The 22571-nt window shown below is 42.1% G+C and overlaps 1 protein-coding gene across 9 annotated transcripts in view; it reads left to right on the top strand.

Annotated features, from left to right (window-relative positions):
• Positions 1-22571, top strand: part of LOC128878821 (protein abrupt) — a 145252-nt gene that overhangs the window by 82744 nt on the left and 39937 nt on the right. For 7 of the 9 annotated variants that reach the window (XM_054127366.1, XM_054127367.1, XM_054127368.1 and 4 more), the window contains exon 7: positions 1387-1440. In XM_054127366.1, the coding sequence (XP_053983341.1) occupies positions 1387-1440 (54 nt within the window). Of the gene's footprint in view, positions 1-1386; positions 1441-2215; positions 6342-22571 lie in introns of those variants that run through there. The other 2 variants (XM_054127370.1, XM_054127373.1) reach the window with 2 other exon arrangements.

Raw genomic sequence — 22571 nt, forward strand, 5'->3', positions numbered from 1 at the left:
GCAGCATATTATGAACACAGATGCGTAAATTAAAAGAAACAAAGTTTGATAAAAAGGTAAAAATGGTGTGGTACAATGAAATCCGGTTATCGATGTTAACTGCTCGCTCGCTACGTTCAAACTGACCGTTTTCCTTTTTCCGAAAAGAAAGTTCGGTATAACGCTCACATCTGTTTTCCATCTATTCGCACTTTGACCCCCACCCCCCCCCCCCCCCCGTCTCCCCCTCTCATTCATACCCTAACGTCGCCTAGGTGGTCGTGATGCGACGCGACGTCCTCACCTCGAGTCTCAACATTTGGACTCAAGGTTTCTGCTTTCTCTTTTAAAAAGCATTTCTGGGATAGTACATATATTTTCCCGTATTTCTAGTATATTTATTAAAAAGTTCTTATTCTTCGAGCCGATGAAATCATCGACGAAGTTTCAAACTTCTTCGGAATCATGAAATCGTGTGTCAGAAAGTTTGTGGTTGCCTTTAATTTTCCTGTATTGTAAAATCTGATTGTGTTAAGTCTAGTGAGCATGCAGGTTCTTATAAGACTTCCCATTCCAACTCCGTTAACTTGTCACGAGTTATCGGTGTGACATGAAGCCTGGCATTATCGTGGAGCAAGAGAATCTTGTTTCATTTTATTTTAAATTTCAACCGTTTTTCTATCAGTTCTTTGTGCAGTTTCTGAAGTTGCTGGCTATGTATAATAGAACTGCTGTAACATTTTTCCATGGATTTATCATGATACCATAGTATACATAGAACACCATGGATGATTTACCAAATACTACAAATACTATCTTGTGTCCATGTATGTTTCTTTCTGGCTGCTCTGGAATGCTCTCAGCAGGATTACCCTATGACTTATCACGTCGCGGATTGTCGAAATATATTCATTTTTCATTTCCGGTCATAACATTATGCAAGAAAGATTTACTCCTATATCGATTTATCAGCGAAGGACAAATGTTGAGCTTGTTGGCAATGGCGTTCTCGGACAGCACGTGCGATGCTCCATTTTCCTTCCTTGTTGATCTTCCCCATTTCGTATAATAGTCAATGTTGAGTACTTTGATTAATACTCTCTCCCGCTCTCGGCCGTCCAAATCGTTCGAACGATGGAAACTTTTGCATACCCTTGATACAAATCCCCCAAAAATATGGAGTAACCAGCGGCATATGAAAATAGTGGTCGCGATATCTCTAGTGCGTCATAGGAATTCGCGTTGCAGAAACCCAAGGCGTTGTATGGGAGTTTATTGTACCGTATACGTAGAGATTTAGTCCCGCGATAATCAGCGGTTGATTTTCTAAATTGTCTTCGACGATTCCATAATTCGCATAAATTGCACGGAACAAGCGATAATTGTGACTGTTCTTGACAATTACAGGACTGATACCAGGACCGTCCGGAATCCACGCGGCGAATCAGGATCCAAATTACGGTAAGTGATCAGAACAACGATTCGATTTCACAGTTTATATACGATTTCGTAGCCCAGACTAGTTATCCTCCCGTCGTTCCCTTAAGACTCTGGTCTCTCGTTGTTGCGTTGAATGCATGGAACTCTCGTACCTCTCACAACCCTGCATCCCCTTGCCCAACTTACCCCCCTGGAATAAAAAGAGAAAAAAAAATGAAAATGAAACACGGTGAGCAAACGTATCACGGAGCCGCGTCTCCCGACGGCTCTTCGAGTTCGTTCGCCGGAATTATCGATTTCCTCCGCAAATGCTGCAATCGCTAGAACGTTGTTAGGGTTGCCATGCAAAGCCGAGCTTGACTCTTTACTCGAATTCTTAACGACCCCTCGAACCTTGCCGAGGCTAACGAGTTAATTGGTCGCTCTCGGTACACGAGATACATATGTACTATCAACCGACGAAACTGTTTATGAAAAAGAGGGTGGAGGTACGGACTGGCAATGAAGAAGGACAGAGTATACGTTACCGCATTAAAAAAAATAAATAAATAAATAAATAAAACAACCGAGAACTTTATAAAATTGTTGCCACGAATGTGTTTCCTTCGCATGGGAATATAGCGATCAGGGGAGGGATGCAACTGTTGCTCGGTCGAAACTGAAACCCGGACGTAAGAAAGAGAAATCGGCTGCGAACCGAAAGAAAACGAAGGGCTGCGGGTGGCAAAAAAATTGAATAGTGTTTAAGGGATCGTACGAGATTGGCTGAAGGACTGACATTGGCTGGTGGTTCCAGGGCGATGGCAGCCCTCCGGAGGAGATGGTTCAAGTTCGAGTTCCGGTTGGTTGCCGGCAACGTCCTCCGCGAGGAACGACCACGCGGGTTCTGGAACACACCAGAGTGGAGCTCACAACTCGAAAGGGCAGGATCTCTCATCGCTCCTCCAGCAGCATCACCACCATCACCTCCACGCCACCAGCCAACCGTCGCAGCAACACGCGCTCAATGCCTTGAACTCCCTGAACAGTCTGAATACCGAGCAGTTGACGATCATGCACCAAAAGCTGCAAAACAATCTGCAGAGCTTGCAGCAACAGCAAACCACCACGGCCAAAGGCGAACTGAACCTGATGCTTCAGTCGTGCTCGAAGGACAAAATCGAGAGCATGGCGCTGTTCCATCAACGTCGCCTCCAGCAGCAGCAACAGCACCAGCCGGACAGCATCAATCAGTCCGGTAAACCGAAGTGTCCTGAGTGCGGGAAAATATACTCGAACAATTCGAACCTGAAGCAACACATCGTGAACGTGCACACCGTTCAGACCGAGTTCGTTTCCTGTCACGTGTGCAACAAGCAGTTCAAAACGAAGCAATATCTGCAAATACATCTGTTGTCCATGCACGGAATCAGGAAACGGAAAAGCTATCCGTTGTATCAAATACAGACTCACGGTCAGGTACAACAGCAATCCGGGTCCCAAGGATCCGGTAGTCAACAGTCGCAACAACAGTACCCAGCGCTCGATAGATGGTCCGACGACAAACAGTGACTCGAATCGTTGATCGATCGAACAATCGACGAGACGAACCCCATAGACGATGTTTATGGGGCGAGAGAGGGTCGATAAGGGCGGATGCTGGCAGTCTGCATTCGTATTCGACCCCTGGGTAGACTCGCCGAGTAGCTCGAGATGCAATCGGATGCTAAACGAAACCTCGCAATAATATTGGTAGCAGTTGTACATAAGAACGTTGCTTAGGCTAGTTAGATCGCGTACGTCGCCCAAAACGTTCGATAGGTAGTTCTTATTCTTTTTTATTTTTTCTAATAGTTAAGATGAAAGAGCGGAGGTGGCGATAGGCAAACAGGTGACGAAAGAGGGTGCTGCTACGAGGATTGGCCGACCTATTTTCGTATTGTACCGCAGTGCGCAGCCAATCCTTCGAGGCTCCGATAAGTAAGCCTCAGCGATTGGCCAAGGGGGACAGAGAGAGAGAGAGAGAGAGAGAGAGAGAGAGAGTTCTTGAAGCGCTCCTCGCGAAATTCTTATCGGCACAAGTGGCACAATCAGAAAGAGGAATTCGTCGGCCTCGTTCCGCGAAAGAAAGAGTGAGTCGCGGGAAACGTCGATATTCACCCCTTTCGTCGACTCATTTTGGGTAGTAGGAGAGGAGGATGAATAGAGAACCATGGGGTAGGAGCGGAAACGCTGGAAATAAGTTTTTTTCTAATTTCGTAGATGATCGATCGCGGGATATTAATCCAATTTGAAATAAAATTGTAGTTTGGTACGAACATTTGCTGTATTTTCTTCAGTGTATGAAACAAGTGAGGATTGTATAAGGGGGTAGAACACTATAATAGCTTTAAAAAGAAAGGTATTTTCAGAAAATGTCTATAAAGAAACTGTACGACGAAAATGTTTTTAAATTTTCAGTATGTATTTGGAAATAAATCTTTGAATTTGATGCAGGAATATTACCTATTCATTGAAAAGGAATTGTTGCTGTGGTTCTAGCAATTCTAGCAATTCCAGTGATTTTGAGAAATGAAGAAAAATCGATTTGTAAAAAAATGTTACAGTTCTTTGCTCCTGTAAATGTGTATCTAATTCTCAGTCTTGATTTCATTGCTTGCCCTTTAATTTCATTCAATTTTCTAATTTTTTTTGTGGTTTGATGTTATGTCAATACAACTTTTCATCAAAGAGGATCCAAACGTAAGGTCAACGTGTTTAATAAACAGTAATATAGTCGAGGAATGAACAGATTGAAGATTTCGGTGTACAAATTGATCTTCATTGATCTTCATTCTTGGTCGTTTCTATGCTAGAACTTATTCTACTAATTATAAGAAAAAAAATTCTTTAGTTTCTGAATCATCTTCATCTCTGGAGATGTTCGTCCCTTACATCGTATACTTCGACACGATTCCTCGCTACTACATACATTTTGTCGCTTCGTTTCACAAACAAAATTTAACAAATGCTCGTACCAGATTTTTATCTCGTCTCTTTTTTAAACGGTAATCTTATTTGTCAGGAAAAGCGCGGCGGAAAACAGAGTGGAAATGTAATTAATTCAGGCAGAGTCACGGTGAACGTGAATGGAAATAGGGTGAATTATTTTCGAGCGTAAAACAAGCGAACTAAATTCGCGATTCGAGGCGCAGCGTGTTCTGGCAACGATATTGCAGACTCAAACGCATCCTTTGTATCGGCTGCTTTTAAAATATTGACGCGAGCGCGCTAAAACCAGTGGTCGTCGAAGAGCGACACGAAGCGTTCCATTTACTCCGTCTTGACGCCTCGCATTTCCGTGCATTCGCGTGTGTACTTTCCGTCGCGCACGTGTGGCCACTGTACACACACGTACACATGCGTGCACGGTCGTGTGCCTGCGCACATTTAGGCTCAGGGAATTACGAGGCAGAAAGAGATAGAGTAGGTTGTATTGATCTCGAGGATTCAACAAACAGCACCTAGTGCCTCCCGTGCTCTCCTTCCTCTCCGACTTTACCTTACCACCCTCGTTCCTCCCTCTCTGGTTCGTTCTCTCGGAGTATTCCGTACCATTCGACACGCCTCGTGGATAGAGTTTGACGAGGGCGAGGAACCCTCTCCAATAGTTCTGTGCCATCTTATCGTAGGATATAGGTTGCCACCGCCTCTCTTCGGTTGCTTTTTGCGTCGCGTAACCCCTAGTCGATATTCCTTTGCTTCTTTGCTCGCCAATAATCCAACGGTCGAGGAAATTGCTCTTTGCGGCGATTCGGTAGAAATTGTATGCCTCTGATTTCAATACTTTGTCAATCGCACACTTTTCGCGAACTGTGCACGGTAACATGGCTCATCGTAACCCTTTGCATTCGGATGTCTCCTTTGAGAGAACGTTGTAAGTGTGGCAAGCTTTGCTAGAGATTGTATTGTACATAGGATGAACTTGCGCAAGCGAAATTTATCAAAAATGCACACTTGCTTGGAGTTTCCCATTTAAATGGCACAAGAAGTAAATTAAAATATGGTATATGCGTTGAAATATGTCATCGGTGGCGTGCTATATCACTGTAGTGGGTTGTGATATGTATGAATCATGTTTTGTGGTCCAAATATGGCGAACTATTCGGTATACATACTTATTTTTTATAGCATAACACCTTAAATAGTCCTTAAAATCGGTACAGCAAACTGTTTCCTATCACTTGAAACTGCCAATCGTGTTCTACCCGAAGGGTTAACTCGATATACCCTGATTGATGTTTCTATTTTTGACTTCATTCTACTCGTTCATTTTCTTGAGGTATACTCAATATAGCAGTAGTTGTATTTTAAACTACTTTGTGGTTAACACTCGAACGACAGAGTACCCATTCTGCCTTTGCCTGTGCACAATGGATAACCACAGTTCAGTTATCTACAGCAACAGTAAGCTTTCTAGATTTATTTATTTCTGCTATCTAGAAGAGTTCCTATTGGAACCCCATTTCGAAGTGCTTACCGTACGTTAAATCCGATTCGTAGATCGAACAGTCTAACGTTAACGGAGTGAGTGTCTGTCTCGAATCATCGAGTAGCCGTTCCTCGAGGCTGAAGAGAAGAAAGTTGCGACGGGCACGCGATCCCCGCGCCCCTATGAGCAACGACCACGCGATGTGCTTGCTCACGATCGGCCTATCACCCTCATTGCGAACCCCTGGCAAAACAAACCCTGCGCCGGCTTATCCAATTCCACGGTATTTCCACGAATCTCTTCCATCTCCTGTCTTCCGTGCTACCCAACCCTGACGCTCGTAGTTTCGACGTAATGGAGGTGGAGGTTCGCATTTGTTCCCCGTCACCCTCCTATTCTAACCCTTCCCCGTCATCCTCCACCCACGTTTTTCCACTGGCCGTTCCTTCTGCTTTCTTCGTTTTTACCTTCGCTCTGCAATCCCTGCCATTCAACTGCTCGATTCGCTCGGCGTGTTCTCCTTATTTGGCGTGAAACTACGTCACCTCTGAAAGCTAGACGGTTACCACTAAAAGCATTCGAGAAAACCACCCGGGTTTCTGCGCCGAAGAACCAAGAAACTGTTCCCGTTTTTCTGCTCTTTTGGAGAGAAAGACGATGACTTTGAAGGAGATCGCGCAGAGCGATGGATTTGAATATTTAACCACTTTGGGTTACATTTAACTTCACAGAAGAAACTTCTAGGTCCTAGGCATTTCTTTCTTTAAAGTTTAGGAATAGAAAAAAATTGATTCCTATGAAAGAGCAACTATTATGTTTAAATCCGTCTGTATTCGATTTCTTTGAAAATCACACATTTTTCTTTCTTAACGCTTTATCCCCCAGGAGCCTATTTATAGGATTGTTAATTCTAATGCTTACGTTCTGGAATTTATTCCCTATATTGTTAGCTGCCTACTTACAAAGCTTAGTTTTAGAAAACAGACAGGCCGTTTAATATTAGGTTGGTAGAAAGATAATGTCGCTTTTCGATCTACGCTTAACTCATGCGACACTCATTTTTCGAGCTTGTTTGAGTTTCCTAGCTGTCTCAGGTGGTCAATAACTGTGGAATGGCTTATACCCAACTCCTGTAAAAGTTATCGAACCGTTGTTCGTGGATCAGTTTCAACCAGTGGCTTGAATTGGTCGTTGTCGATGAGAGAAAGGCGTCCACAGCCATCTTCATCTTCGAGGCTCTCACCTCTATTTTGAAATTCTTTGAACCAACGCTGCACCGTTCCGTTCATTTACGGTATCTTCTCCAAATGCATCGTTGATATCACGAGTCGCAGTTGCAGCTTTATGATCCAGTTTATATTCATATAAGAATATTACACGAACTTGTTTAGTATCCATTGCGAAGTAAATAACTTGAAGTGAGCACAAATTAACAGTATAAACAAAAGCATACCTATCAGCATGCAGCGCGACATCTGCACTGTAAGATGACATTGGAACGTAAATAGAAAACCAAGCGTCAAAGTTCGAAAGTTCGAAAAACGACATTAATTTCTTACCAACCTAATGTATCTTTTAACAGTATGCACAAGTTATTTTACATTAATATATATTAATATAAAAAGTCCTCTTCTAAATAATAAACTTTTTTTAAATAGTATGATAGTTAAAGAGCTAAACTACAAATTTTGCCTAGATACTCGATCGTGATCACTTGTAATAAAGGAACTCAACTGCTCAATTCGCCGGAGAATATATTCAGCTAGAGAGTTATTTTTTAAATTGCCTTCGACGATAGTTCGACGTAGAAACTTTCGACGATGTAGAAGAGATTGGATCGAGGAGATCTCTAGGATCGTCGGAACCGAGTGTGCTTCAGATATTAGGCAGACTGGCCGTTTCAGAGTAGAAGTCTTGAAAGTTTCCGAGAACTTCTGGCCCGTGGGCTGTCGCGTATTTTTCCTCCAGACCCCGGATGTCGACGAAATTGCAGTGTTTCCAGGCCGATGGCCCGTGGCGAGACCTTCCTCTCGTTTCGAAACACTGCACGAGGATGGAAACGAAGTTTCGAGCCGAAACTCCAACGATGAGGGTTCACGGGGAACTTTCTTCTTCGACGTGAATCGCGGTCCAATTTCCTGGCGAATAAAACTCGCGCGTGTTCTCGAAAATTGAATAAAAATGTTGATATTACCGTCATCGTAAGCTTTACAATACGTTAAAGTAAATTGTAGTGTACTTGATAAGCGTTGACTTAAACAAATTCTAAAGTTTCATTCTGGCTTGATGGTAGGTTCCTCGGTAATACTAATTTCTTACAATTGAAACAGATTTGCAGTGTTTTTCAAAGTGAGTAATGTAGGAACACGTGGAAAACTTTAACATTTCTTTCTATTAACCCCTTATAAATATAGTTCAACATTAGCATTTTATCTAGCCGCACCGAATGTTTGAGGATTTACTTATTTTTCAAGTTGATCCAGAGCTACAGAATGACTACACAGAGTGTAGAATTTTTCATAAGTTCTAAAAAGTCTACATTATCTATACAGGGTTTTCAATATTGCAGCTTAATTAAATATTACTAATAATAAGACTTTAAGTTACGTTTATTTCTATGTGTTCTCGAGGTTGTAGGCTTCAGTCCTCGTTGGTCGTTCATTTAGAAGACGAGACACACGGAGTCGCTATCGACTCTCGATTCGATTCAGCCCGTGGATTAGAGTCCATCTATCACCCGGATTCGATTCGGATAAGTTTGTCGTTTCGGTCCCGGCCAGATGTTTATCGACCTGGCCAGTTTTCCCCGATAAGAGCGCTTCTTCTTTCACCGTGCGTCCAGCGTTCCGTCGTGTACGCAATATCCTTTGCGTGGGGCGAACTTGATAGAGGACGGGGTTGAAAGTATTTTGGGAGCAGGACACGGACGGTTACGTGGACGTTGTTTGCCAAGGATCGAACATCTTTGGCATTTTGAGCTTATCCGTAGAACGTGCTCCTGCGTACTCTTGGGAAGTAGGCTTTATCGTCCTCTTAATTTCTTGTTAGTTCTTTACAAATAATATGTTCATTGGAATACATTGTATTTCGAATTGGTTATATTATACAATAGCAGATCAAGTTGATAGGTTGTGTCAAAACTCCTATGACAAAACAGATGCATTCTGCACCTGGAAATTAACAGAAAAAATCTTGATAAACCTAAGTCCCGGTATCATTTGTATTCAAACTGCGCTTGTGTTCTTGCATAGTTCCATCGACGCACGATTGAAAATTGTGAAAGAATCGGGCGATCGAGCGTGGAAGTACAGTCGATTGTATTCCCTGAGAATAGAATAAGCCTTGCGAAGTCGACGGAAGGCAAAGCAGAGACAGAGAATAAGAGAAACAGGAAATGAGATGGAACATAGGATACTGTGGCCCATTTTAGCGGTGACGATCAGATACATCGGAGGTTTAGGGTTGGTCGTGAAAGATGGTTGGTTATAGAACTCAGGGAAAATTGGCGGAAGAATAAAAATGGGATTTTGTGCGATAAGCGGGCCAAAGGGATGAACGCACAGTGTCGGCGTCGAATGTTCGTCGGTTCCCTGTTCCTCCCCTTCGACGTGTACTTTTTTCGTTTCGTTATTCTTTTCCTACGGCCCACCTTATCCTGATTCCTGAGTCCTTTTTGTTTCTTGTCTCCTTAATGTTCTGGAATCCCCCTTTCCCCTCACTTTTACCCTCGTGGATCGCACGTGTTGGTTTTCTGCGCGAGGGATGGGGTGAATCGGACGACTGGGAAGGTCGGTTCCATCGTATATTGCGTCGTCCGAACAAATGACAATTGCAATTCCCTTTTGGAATCCGTCGCATTAGTCTCCCGTTTGGACGTTAAATCGTTAGATCGCTGCGCAGGATTGCCTATCCTCGTTCCAAATGCGTTTGCGTCAAGTTTTCGGTGGAATATATTAACAAGTGATAAAGAAAATTATCTTCGACGATTTTACGTGAAAAAGTAAATCGAAAATATGGAATAAAGTTTTTTCATGGGAATCATCGTTTCGTAAAAACATTTGGCTTCGAAAATACACGTGCTTCTGCTCCGCGATTGTTTCCAGATCGATCGATTTAGAAACAAAGTGTCATAAAGAAAAATTGTATTCTCCATTTTCGACATATTTTCTCGAGAAGAACGATCTACGTTTGATCTATTGTTACGTTCTGTATAAGACGTAGACAGACTAGAACGTGCCAAGAAGGTTCCGGGTACTGTGCATGAATATCGACGGAAACGGTGTTAAGAAACCAGGGAACGAAAGGGTTACGAATGATGCCACGACGTTACACGAAATTGCGAAAGTTTGGCGCGCCATCAAGAAAAATGACGAATCGAGGTATCGCGCGTGTAACACATGCTCCGAAACTTAGTATTCTGTTGTGTTACGCTCCATATCGTGGGTTCGTTTCATTTTCATGGTATCGATTTCTTTCGGTAAGGTCGGACCCGAGGAGACTTAACAAACACAAGATAGAGGGGTCCGTTTCCAATCGGCTGTGTCAATTAAAGGAGCAGATCTGCGTGTTAATAAATTCAAATATTTAGATTCATCATAGACATTTTACACTTTAGTGTTTTTAATCGAATAATTAATCCACTTTGCTACCATTTACTTTACGATCGCGCGTGCTATTGGTATAAAATCGCTTGCGGATTTTTATACAACGAGTCTACCTCGTGTTTTTCATATTCGATTCGTATTGTGTACCACGAGTCTCGCGCGTTCTTCTAGGCCGAGGGGTTAATGTTCAAAAATAATCTTCTTGTATTAGCGTAAAATGGGGTGAATAGGAACACTTTTGCATATTTTGAGTCTTCCCATAGGCTTATCTTTCGCGGAAAAATATAGAAACATATCTCAAATTGTGGGTATTATCATCCCCTTGAATTATGTTACTAAATATTTCGACAACGTTTAATCAAATAATAATCATTAAAAAATAAGATCTGTTTGTAATCACGCAACAAAGATTGTTGGGAAAGTAGAATCATTTTACTAGAGATTGAATGTGATTTAAAACATTAGTAAATTTTCATTCAAAGGTATTTTAATAAAACATAAAGACCAATGCAACCATATATCATTGAAAAGACACAAAATGAATAATAAGTAACTTTACACTTACAAATAACACAAATGATGTACAGCAAAACAACATTTGTAAATTCCATTCCTATCCACCTCATTTTACGGTACTTAATTTGGCGTTAAAGAACTACAACCTACCATTGTCAATTAACAGAGTTTACACTAGCAAGAAGTATTCCGTCCCCTAGCGATTGCAATAGCTAGACGCGCGCCCTCCACGCGAATTGCTTTGGTCACGAGTATCCAGCACTCAAAGGGTTAAAGAAACTGAATTCCGTAAGCTGAGACCATAGTTGAATTACTCTTCGATTAACGAACAATCGTTTTTCACCCCCTTTGGGGAATACACGGGTTCCTAGACGCTGGCGCTGTCTGAAATGCTTGTATTTTGCGGCGTCCAGGCATCGCGAATGCTCGTTTCGCTTGGAGCTTATCGATTGTTCCGCGTCGAACGTAGGAACGATAGAACGAGATTGGGTTTCACGGTTGCACCAGCGTCGGATCGGGGGTTGGCGGTGCAGTACACTTAACCAGGAAGATTGATTAAGCTGCCGCAGCCACCGCCGCCCACGCGAGGTATATTAAAGACGTGACCCGACATAAAGGATCTCTCCCCGTCTTCGAGTTCCATCCGTCTCTTTCTCTTACGCCATCCTCCCTATCTGCTCTGACCACATTGATTTTCCGCGGTGCTGCGGGCCCCTCTGCCCCCGTCCCCGTCAGTTTCTTCCTTCTTGCTGGTAATTTTCTCTCCGCAAACTCCTCCTCCTTCTCCTCCTCGTCCCAGCCCCGCATCCAGAGTACAAACAAGTACGAGGAAACGCTCGGGTTTTCTTCGTCCGTTGTTATCGTCCCGTGGCTCCCGCGGTCCGCGGTCTATCTTGACTGGTTGTTTACTCGTCCGTAAGCTCCGGGTGCCATTCCAGAAGAGAACAGCCCGGGCAGTCTGCGACGAGTTGCCCTGGTCCCCCCGAAAGCTTTGCAAGTTTGATTGAATTCCGACGAGTGGCCGATATCAGGAAATGGACAAGTTGTGTTTTCGTGGTCTACTCGGTTGTCCGCTACAGTGGCGTAACCAACATTTCGCGTGAGAACCATGCGTGCCCCTGAATTCAACGGTCCAAACTTTGTAGCTTTATTTACGATCTTTATTTCTTTCACTATGCACGTTTTTCGGTACAGTAGAACTTCATTTATCTAAACACCATTTATTGCAACGAAATTTTCATCAATGCCTGATTTACCGAACTTCTGCTGGATTCCTATTATCTGAACTACTACCACACTACCAAGCAACTCTTATTATGCGAACCTATCCAGTTGTACGAATTATTTACCCCGTCGATTCGTATAAATGGTGCTCTGCTATAAATTCTGTAATGTGCAAGGAATATAGGGAAGCCGTAGTGTTTCGTCTAAATTGTCAACAGTGATTTTCACTCAACCTGTTAATTATCTTACTAAAAATATTTAATGTAGAATGTTCTAACTACTTAACAAATTTAACTAAATAGTTTATTTTAAGAATTATAGCTACCGTTTTATCGTTTCACAACATTATTCGAGATCCATGGAGAAAGATTCAGACTTGAAGAAGTCCACCATAAATCGTACTACAGGGGCACTAGAATTACTGGTTACGCCACTGCTCCGTTCCCTTCTCTCTTTTCTTTTCTCTCTCCCTCTCTCTTTTTTTAAATCCTATCTTCGTACAGTGTCTGCTAGGAAAGCTTTCAGCCTTCCTATCCCGAGCGGCCGAGTTTTGGCCCCGACTGGTTATTTTCGGTTCTCACGTCCGGCTGGAGGGATTAGAGAGGACGCGAGGGATTACAGAGTTTCGTTATTGCCGCGCTAAATGTCCGTTCCCGTTGTAGTTTCTGAATTGAACGCGACCGACGGTCTAGAGCTTTTATTAAAACCTAGCGCGCCGACAGTTTTCAACCGTCCCGTTCCACCCTCGAACGAGCGTATTTGAAATTAAAATAGAGTTTGAAATTAAAACGGCAGAGTAGACACCGACGGAGGCAGGGCAGGGGGGGAGGGAAGATAGATATTTTATTCCAGCGGAATATTTATTTCCGAGACGTTCCTTTGTCCCTGACGTTCTATTTTTTTCTTGGACGTCTTGTCGACGGGGTTCCACCCCCCCCCCCCCCCAGCCTCGCGTAGATTGCATTTTTCATGAAGAGCCCGTTAGGGCATTCGCCGCACAGAACATTGTTACGAATTTTCGACGCTGCCTAGATCCCCGAGGTCTTTTCGCTCTCTCGTGCAACAACAGTTTCCCATCAATTTTACGGAAAGTGACCCGTCCGTTTTTCCTTCTTCGACCGCCTTGCTACCTAACGCCAGGCTTTTGTCCATCGGGAACATCGGGTTTCCTTGGAATTCCCGGAGCGAGGGCTGTCAAACGAACTAATCGCTTTCCAACTATTCCAAAGTTGTTTTTTTTTTTCACGACCTGATGAACACATTTGTGCATGATATTTACCACTAAAACTACCGAACCCGTCATATTGAACGTTGTATTTTTAATTATTTTTTTAAATTACCCAATTATTAACAATGTTTCTGTCGTAATTTCGATGACACTCATAGAAATAGAGAACTGATTATATTGATAAATTCCTTTGGACCTCCCCTCTTTAATTTTGAATATATTCAAGTCTTTTGAATGCGTATATGTTGGTCGTCGGTAGTTTTAATGTTGAAAAATGATAATTTCATGATGTGCAATTCATATTTGTACATGTACATTACGCATCGTTCACATCTGTTCACGAGAGTGGTCTGACAAATTCTCACTTGACAGAAAATAGCGTTTAATTTCCAGGTTCGGGAAGGTTGGAGAGAAAAAAAACGAGTACTAGGTTTATTTTTATTAACGAAATTCACCCCAAGTTTGAGAGACTCGATCATTTTTTCTGCACTGTTGCGCTTTTTTCTCACGTTAAAATTGATTTATCGAACAGAGTCCTCGCTCGATCATACTTGTGTCAGAAGTCTTTCAACGACCTCTAGAGATCAGGCATCATCCAGTTCCAGCCGACACAGGACCAAACACATTCATTTATCTCCTACATTGATGTTTTCCTATCTGGATGTTTGATGTTTACTCGTTTTATCGATTTTACTGTGACTCATACCGGCTTTCACTTTCTGTATTTTATGGCGCTCGGCTATGCGACTTAACGATGAATTTCCCACCCTTTGACGCTTCGATGGGCACACTTTAAGTACTGCTTTCTTCACATTTTTCTCTACTTAGTATGTCTTTCATTTCTTGATCGTGATATATGCTCTTTGTGTCGCTGATCGTTTGCTGATATGGCTTTTTGCGAGTAGGTACCGTTTAGATGAATAAAGCCAACGATCGAGACTTTCGATACGTTACAATTTAGAAGTTTCATCGCTACGAAGATCGAAAAGGAAGTAAAGTTTAAGGTTTTGATAGAAAAAGTATATGGCATAATTATTACATATCGTATTAATAATATAGAGATGTGTGGTTACAAAGAAAAAAGACATTGGAAAATCTTATTCTGATTAAAAGAAACTGTCGCTAAAGACGCATCTTCTAGATAAGCAAGATATGCTAGTTAATAGAATATTTCTAGAATGAATTTTTTCAAATAAAAGTTCAACTTCACAGCAATTAGCCAAGGAGTTCATCGACTAAAAATGTTCCATATTTTCAATAAGACTGTTTTGGTAAAAGTGGAAAGTCGTTGAAAGATATAGTTTTAGTGCCTAGGATCTACCGAAGAGGGTAGCTCCCAAGAGTCACCATCACAAGCAATATCTGCTACTAGAGTGTTACTCATCGAGCACCTAGCCTTAAATCAGAGTTCAATTCAAAGTCTTACAAACATCGTCAATTTTTCGAATTTCATCGAAATCTTTACAGAATAATCTTGGAGACTCGAATTTTTAAGAAAACGCGAAAGAAATCGATCCTTTGATCTGAAATTACTACCAGAGCGACCCCTTCGTCTTAGAAGTGACCAAGAGAGCGTCTAGAGCGCGTCGACGCAACAAATGTCCCCTAAAGGCAGAAATGAAACCGAATTTCCGCGTTATCGGCGAGCGACAGCGCAAAAGCCATCGGACGTTCCGCGAACGAGTAAGAGGGACGAGTTGTGAGAAGGCGAGAGACGATTAGGCGGGCCAGCAGGGGGGAGGGAGGGAAGTGAGAGACAGAAGAGAGCGAAAGAAGGGGCGAGAGAGAGGCCGCGCTTCCCCCGAGGGTCCTGGGATCGATCCCTGTGCAATTTCCCGCACATGTCCGCATTGATCTGCCCTCACTTGCCCCCGGCACCCACCCTTGCCACACTCAACCACCGCCACCCCCGCTGACGCCGTCAACGACGCCGCGCCACCACCACCGACCACCTCCACGTTTCTTCAGGATTTTCTCCGATTGCCCTGAAACCCCGACCAGCGCCAGATCCTCTGTCCAAAGTCTCTACGTCCATCCACAACCCCCTCAGTTTTTCCCTAATGCGCTTTATAAGATAGAACCCAACGTATCCCCTTTCAATTTCAACGCGCTTCCGCAGGGTGGTGAAGGATAGACCTCGACTGCGATGCGTAAAACATTAGGTAAACACTTGGCAATTGTTGAGATATAAATGATAACAGTTGCGTAGGGTGTAATTCGAGCTGCGTAGGATGAGACGCTTAACATAGGCAAGGAGGTCATTTCTCGCATAAAACTGAGTAGAAAATATAGAATAAACTGTTTTCATACGAGGCTTCATTTTCGTGCAAAAAGGAATTCGAAGATTCGCTAGGGATGCGCTCATTTAAATATACAGTCAGTTTTTTTGGAAACCGTTACAGGAGAAATTCAAACGCGACAAGACATCCTTCCTTGATGCTTTGTTTACAAAGTTTCAGTTATCGTTGAGCCTTGATCATAGAACAGCATATTTCATCATCAAAAAAGACTCGCTTGGGCGAAAGAAAATTTAAGCGTGATTGAGACAATGTAATTTTTTCGGACGAAGCTTCTTTTTGGGCACGTCCTTCTATCATGACGTTTAAGCTCTGAGGGCTAAAGATCTGGACCGTAAAGCAGCTACATATTTCGACAGTTTCGATTAATATGGAGGTGTGCGTCTCGAGACTATGCTATTAAATTAGTGGAAAGTATGTCCCGGAGATGCCAGGCTATTATTAATAATGGAGGCGACTGGACAACTTATTGATAATAAAGCACCAATGGGGGATGATCCCCGCAGTCTTGTCACGTTTGAGTTTCCCCTCTAACTAGTTTGCAACTACGCGTTGAGTCGTCTGTACTTGAAAAATTATCAAAGAACAGAGAAAAATAGAAAAGATGAAAATGTTGCATGCAACAATTGTTTAGGAGTATGCAAAAGTTTCCGCCGTTTACATTTAGGTGTCTCCTTTTATGAATTTCGCAAACATTGGTATTTATATTCTTGGTAACTATTTCTTTTAACATTTGGCAATAATATTCTTTGAAATTTGTTTGTTTGTTTTACGAAAGTTGCGTGTCTTTTTATACCGTTGAAAATGTTGAAATTCGAATGAAAGAAACGACGTATGCGAGAAATTCTTCTTTTCCAGTTTAATATTTAAAAAACTGTTGCAGAAACTCATAGAATACTTATGGACGCTTATGGTGAATCTGCTCCTTCGGAACGAACATGTACAGAATGTTTTCAACGGTTTAAATTGGAGATTTCAACGTATACAAGCAGAAGTGGGTGTTGCAAGCTAAACCGCATGAATGAAGCAGACTGTGTCTAACAATAAATACATTCGTACCTTACAACTCTTCAAACTCGATTTTCTCGAAAATGGGGATCCGTCCAAAAAGAATTATCGTATATTTTCGACTCAGTTTTATGCGAAGAATAAAACCTCCTTGCCGGTTCTACCACGATTAGTGATACATACTGTGTACATTGAAATAAATTGGCGGGTGAAATTTACACGAGGTGCTAGATTCATTCTTCTCGTGTGTGAGCAGTACACATTCAACTTCGATTACTAGTATCTGTAAGATTATCCAGAATTTACATCTACAATAATATTTCACACATTCCAACATGGACATGTATTCTACCATTTTGTGAAAGGACGTTAAATTCGCAGGAAGGCAATTCGAGTCCCTTCTTTATATGTCCGCATCGCGATGGCGTAACGCACGTGTGTCAGGCGTCACGCACGACACATGCCTCGCGGCGGACATGGTTTTTCAATTCGAGAAGAGAGATCTCTGGTCTGATCGTGATTGACGCAGGGTTCCTCTGTGTCCGAGGGTTGCTACAACCCGTTGGAGGGTGTCTCGTTTCTACCTTGCCCGCGTTCGAATGTAATACAGGGTTTTCACATGCGATGGTTATTGCCACCAGGAGTACGCCAGTTTTTAATAGTTTTACTATTAGTAAATCTCCAGTTTTTGGCGTCAATTTGTATTCCCACATTTTCAAGTAATTGAATTGGATGCTTCGCAAAAGACACGTGCGATGTTTTTTCAATTCTTGAGCAAAATAAAATATCATCCTGTGTCACCAACTCTCCTGCTAAAAATCTATGAAAAATGTATGATTTCACTTGAAAGTTTCTACATTATATTGGCTATTTGGTTAATGAAATTACCGCCAGGTGTCTATTTTATATAATGCTTCGAATTCAATTAAAAACCCTCAAAAATGTCTCATTCGTCTTTTCTGTATAACTCGATTCAATCCTTAATTCTTAATTGTCAATAGTTACAATTCGTGGAGATATTGATGTTGTCGTAGTAGTTGCGTTTGAAAATTTTGCACCAAAAATCCATTTTTTGTCCTTAGAACTTCAAAAAATATTGAATTGAAAGGAACGAAAGCATAGATAAGAAACGTAGCATAAAAAAGAATATCATATATTTTTATTAGTGGTGTGTAAAATCATGATTTACGAGTTTTGTAATTACAGATTTATAAATTGACGTTCTAGAGTATGAACATGTAAAAAGACACGAATAACCTCATAAAACACACCTCTTTATTTCACTGTCGAAATGATTAGTGGCACCCATTTGAATTGACATGTTTTCATATCGCAAGAAACCTGGCACCAATAATGTTTGCATGTGAAAACCGTGCTTAACGCTGTCACATCGTAAATAATGCCGCTCTTTCGGAGGGTAATTTCGAGAGCGGTGCAGAGCGTTAATTAAAAAGGCGACGACAGACGGAGCAAACCTGCGCGACTCCCCAAAGATCGAAATTACGCTTCGCGTTCGTGGATATCCTGCTGATACGGGACGGGCCAAATATGAAGCAGAATTTTTATCTAGATGAAAGTTTCAAATAACGAATGAAAGACAAACGACTTTTAATTCTAGACTGCCACATCGAGGTCGACTAGCTCCCAGCCTATATTCACCTGTCCGATCGACTAAACTTCGCAAAGAAATCTCTATTCATTCTCATTCATCATCCATTATTCACATAAAATTTTGCTCGATCTTTGGATAGCGTATACCGTGCAGACGAGTATTAGGACAAAAGTTATTTGCCACCGTCTCGGCTCCCATCCTCCTACCTTCTCTCCTCCTCCACTCCGTGATAGCAAGCTTCACGAGGAGCTCGTAAAAACTTGGTCGAGCATCGGCGAGGGGGCTACGTGGACGTGGATGTGCGCGAGGGCCACGAGTTCGTAGGCAACAACGTGGACTACCTAAATTAAACTTTTCTTCCCTCCCGTTCGCCGACCCCCATACATCAAGCGGCCTGTCATAAGCCTAAGCCGTGCCAAGCGCGTTCGATGTAACCGATCGTTAAGGAAATCGGTACCGGAAGCCAGGTGCTCCTTTCGACGGTAATTCTTGTTGGGACCTTAGGGCAACGCGATAGATGCCACCGCCGTGTTATTGATCGCTGAAAAATTGTTCGAGTCTCGGAAAAATATGAACGTACGAGATTATGGGTGAGGGAGAGTGAGTAGAGGCAAACCGATCAAGTATTCATAAAATCAGATACAGGAAGGGGTACATTCATTGGTTATATAAAGTGTGATCGAAAGGCTTGTGCAATTTTTGTTTACTTGCCTAAGTTTATATAGTCTCCTTAAAGTTCTTTCCATCAGATATAATACACTAGTGCCAACTTTTCCTCCAGTCTTGAAAGCACATTTGGAATAAACTGTCTTCTATCGCATTCCGCTCGCTCAACAATTTTTGTCTTATTTCTTCGACGGTCTCAAAATGTAATCCGTTAAATGGTCTTTTCATTTTTGGAAATAACAAATAGTCACTGAGTTTCATATCGAGCGAATACAGTGGCTGTAGTATCAGTACCATGTTATTTTTGTCCAAAAACTCATGGACAAGCAATGACGTGTGAGCTTGTGCATTATCATGATGTAATTTCCATGAATTGACCTTTTACAAATCTGCTCCTCCAGAACTCTTTAATATTTCTGACGTAATTTACGCCAATCGTTACTATTGCTCTTTAATTTATCTCGATATGTTTCGTTTGCGAGCTTCGTCACGCGGTAGCTTTGTAAATGTGACCATTGTGATCGACTCAGCCAATATCGAAAATGCGGGCGGGAGGTGTCGCGGTTACGCGACATTCAATCGAACTGCCTAGCTAACTCCTGTGCAACGAACTATACCAGATGGAATCGATGACAAATTTTCAATGGTACGATTCTCGCGTTGCTTGTGTACGTCTTTGGAAGAGGCGACTCGTGACCTGTCCTGGCATGATTAGGTCCCCAGAGGGAGCTGGGCGACTAACACGATTGAAAGGATCCTGGCTTCGATCTATGTCGGAAAGCTCTACTCGTCGTATCTCGTTTCAAGGCGCTCGTGGAAATAGAAATTGCGGCCCCGTCGATATCCTCCTCTTCGTTTGCGGGATATTTCATTGCTTAGGAGGAGACAGACGCCGAAGAACTTTCCCCGGAAACCCGAACGCATCGATCTTCGGCTTCCCTTCGGCCAATCAGCGTGCTGACTGCTTCTTGAGAAGCAGGTCCCTCGTTAATGCAACGCAATTCGTCGGAGCGGCGCCGCTAATGGACTGGTGCAATCATCCCCGGTCTTCGCTATTGAATCTTCCTTCCTCGTCAACAACGTTCCTTACGTCCCTCTCGCCTCGTCCATGCTCATTCCATTTTCTGCATTCATTTCATAACTATGTCATTTCGTATTTCGCCCCCTTTACCTACGTGCCGTGCTCCGTGCCGGCCACTCGTCGCGTCTCTCTTGCTTTTCAGTTCACCGAAACGGGCACCTGGCTCTGTTTCAAACTAGAACACCACCATTTGTTCTTTCCCTCTGTTCCACAAGTCGATATCGACTTTTTTTTATTTCGATGCTGTCTTTTGTTTCATCGATTTTACCGCAATTCCTCTTGGCTTTCAATTCCCCCCTGTTGGAGGAAATATTGATAATTGGAAGCCCGGAGGTAATCGAAATTTCTCTCAAATGGCGCTCTTCGCTGTCGATCCCGTGTCTTTATCCCGTGTTCATCAACATTTATCTATCCATTGGTATTTCAGGTTTGATATAGAGAGTTTTCTTTGGTAAAACATATCCAACTTTGAATGCGTGTTTTACCGACTATAATCAATGAGAATGCGTGAGTGTGATTACAGAAGTTGCTTGTTGCATTATGAAATTAACCCTGTGATACGATGAAGTTAGTAAATATGCACTATTCGCTGTGATTAATGTTACGAAGTTCAATCAGTAGTCTATTGATAGAGGCTATACTGTGACTAGGGTTATTTGCTAGATTGTAGACTCTATTAACGCGTGCCATTACAAGTGAAGTTCAGTTCTGTACATTGTTGATTTAAAGGCAAGAGGAGGTCTAACCTAGCGTGAGTTTATTGGGATACTCTTGAGCAACTCAGAAGACACAGTTCTTACAGGTCAAACTGTCTAAGAAGATGATCGAATCTTCTATGTCTATAGATATTGATTCTTGATATCGTTACGATAGATTTATAGTCGCTCTCGAATTTTCCGATTGTATCGTTTTCAATTTCTGAACGTTCATTAGGGTAGCTGCGAAACCATTTTAACATGTTGCTATAGATTTCCACAATCGACCGATTATTTAGTACAAAGCAGCTAACGCTCTTGAATTCAGTGAAACCCAATATATCTGATTGTTCTCTTGTGATATATTCGTTTGTGAAGTTACCAAATTAGTTTATGTTAATAATCTACCTTGAACAAAACCGTATACAGAGAATAACCTATCACAGGGTACTATACGCGTTCGAAAATTTAAAAATTTTTTTAATTCGTTTGGCAACCATCTACAATCGCCTACAGTTAAAACCAGAATTACCAAGCCAGTCAATTTGACTCTTGTACCTTAGATCTTTTTTCTAAATGTCCTAGATTGTCGACAATAGTTTTGTTGCAATTTTGGATGAGAATTATTGAGATAGGAAATTACATACATGTATATCAATTTATTCCCTCCTCAACTCTCTATTTTCAAAGATACAGTAGCGTGCATAAGAAGTACGAGTTGAGCATTAGTAGTTTTATCGCTGAGGGATGAGTGGTACTTGTGAGGTCGAAAAAAAGCACTTCTTCACAAATTTTTTCTTTTGCTCGGTTGATACAAGGTGTATATATAAACTTCATCCAAAAATGTCGAAAGTAATATCGAAAAGGTTCTAACGGATTTCTTTAAAATAATGTTAACATATTCTCGATGAAGATTCTTGAAATATTGTAGTTCAAGAAAATATAGGACCGAAAAATGCCATTTTTTTTAAATTTTCAAGTACCTCTCAACCCTTAAATGGTGAATCCACACTTTTGTAGTGTATGCGACAGAGGTTAGCATTTCCGAAGAATTGATTCGAAAGGCTCCCAAAGAAGACACTCAAGAGTCCATATTCCTACACCATTTTTTCACAGCTATGGCGAGTAAAACACGCTCCTAAAGTTGCATGGCTCATTCTAAGAGCACCCTGTATTTTATCGCCTCTTCCGCGGCTATTTCCCGGTGCCTCTCTCATGATCCTTCCACCGCATGACCGCCATTCCCCTCTCTCTCTGTCTAGGATATTTTCTCTTCCTGCTGGACGTTCCCCTACTCCCTGCACCACACCCCAACGGCCTATCATTCTCTTCCGACCGATCGGCTCGGAGGTTCGTTGTAATCAAGCTAGCACGTACACTTGCCAACCCTCGATCGATCGAACTCGCTGGTACAATTACTCACCCAACTGTCTTACGTGATTCCATCCGGCGGAGAAAAACTTGCCCTAATAGTATTCGACTTCCGCGCAATCGATCGACAAGTTTCCTTCGTTCCCTCGACGTAGAAACGAGTCTTTCTTTCCAACCAAAATAAGAAGAGCAGTTTACGGTTTTATGCATAACATTCAATTTACCGACGACTCATTTGCGCGTTACTCGGTCTGATACAGGGGGTGGACTAAATAATATGAACGCTACTGAAATATAGATGCTATATTATTTTATTGGTATGGGGGTTGGACGACCATTTGCCTTTAATACAGGTATACTTGATTCTCTATCCTTGGGATAGACTCGTACGAATTGGATA

Source organism: Hylaeus volcanicus, chromosome 6 (assembly GCF_026283585.1).
Source record: "Hylaeus volcanicus isolate JK05 chromosome 6, UHH_iyHylVolc1.0_haploid, whole genome shotgun sequence".
Lineage (NCBI taxonomy): Eukaryota > Metazoa > Arthropoda > Insecta > Hymenoptera > Colletidae > Hylaeus > Hylaeus volcanicus.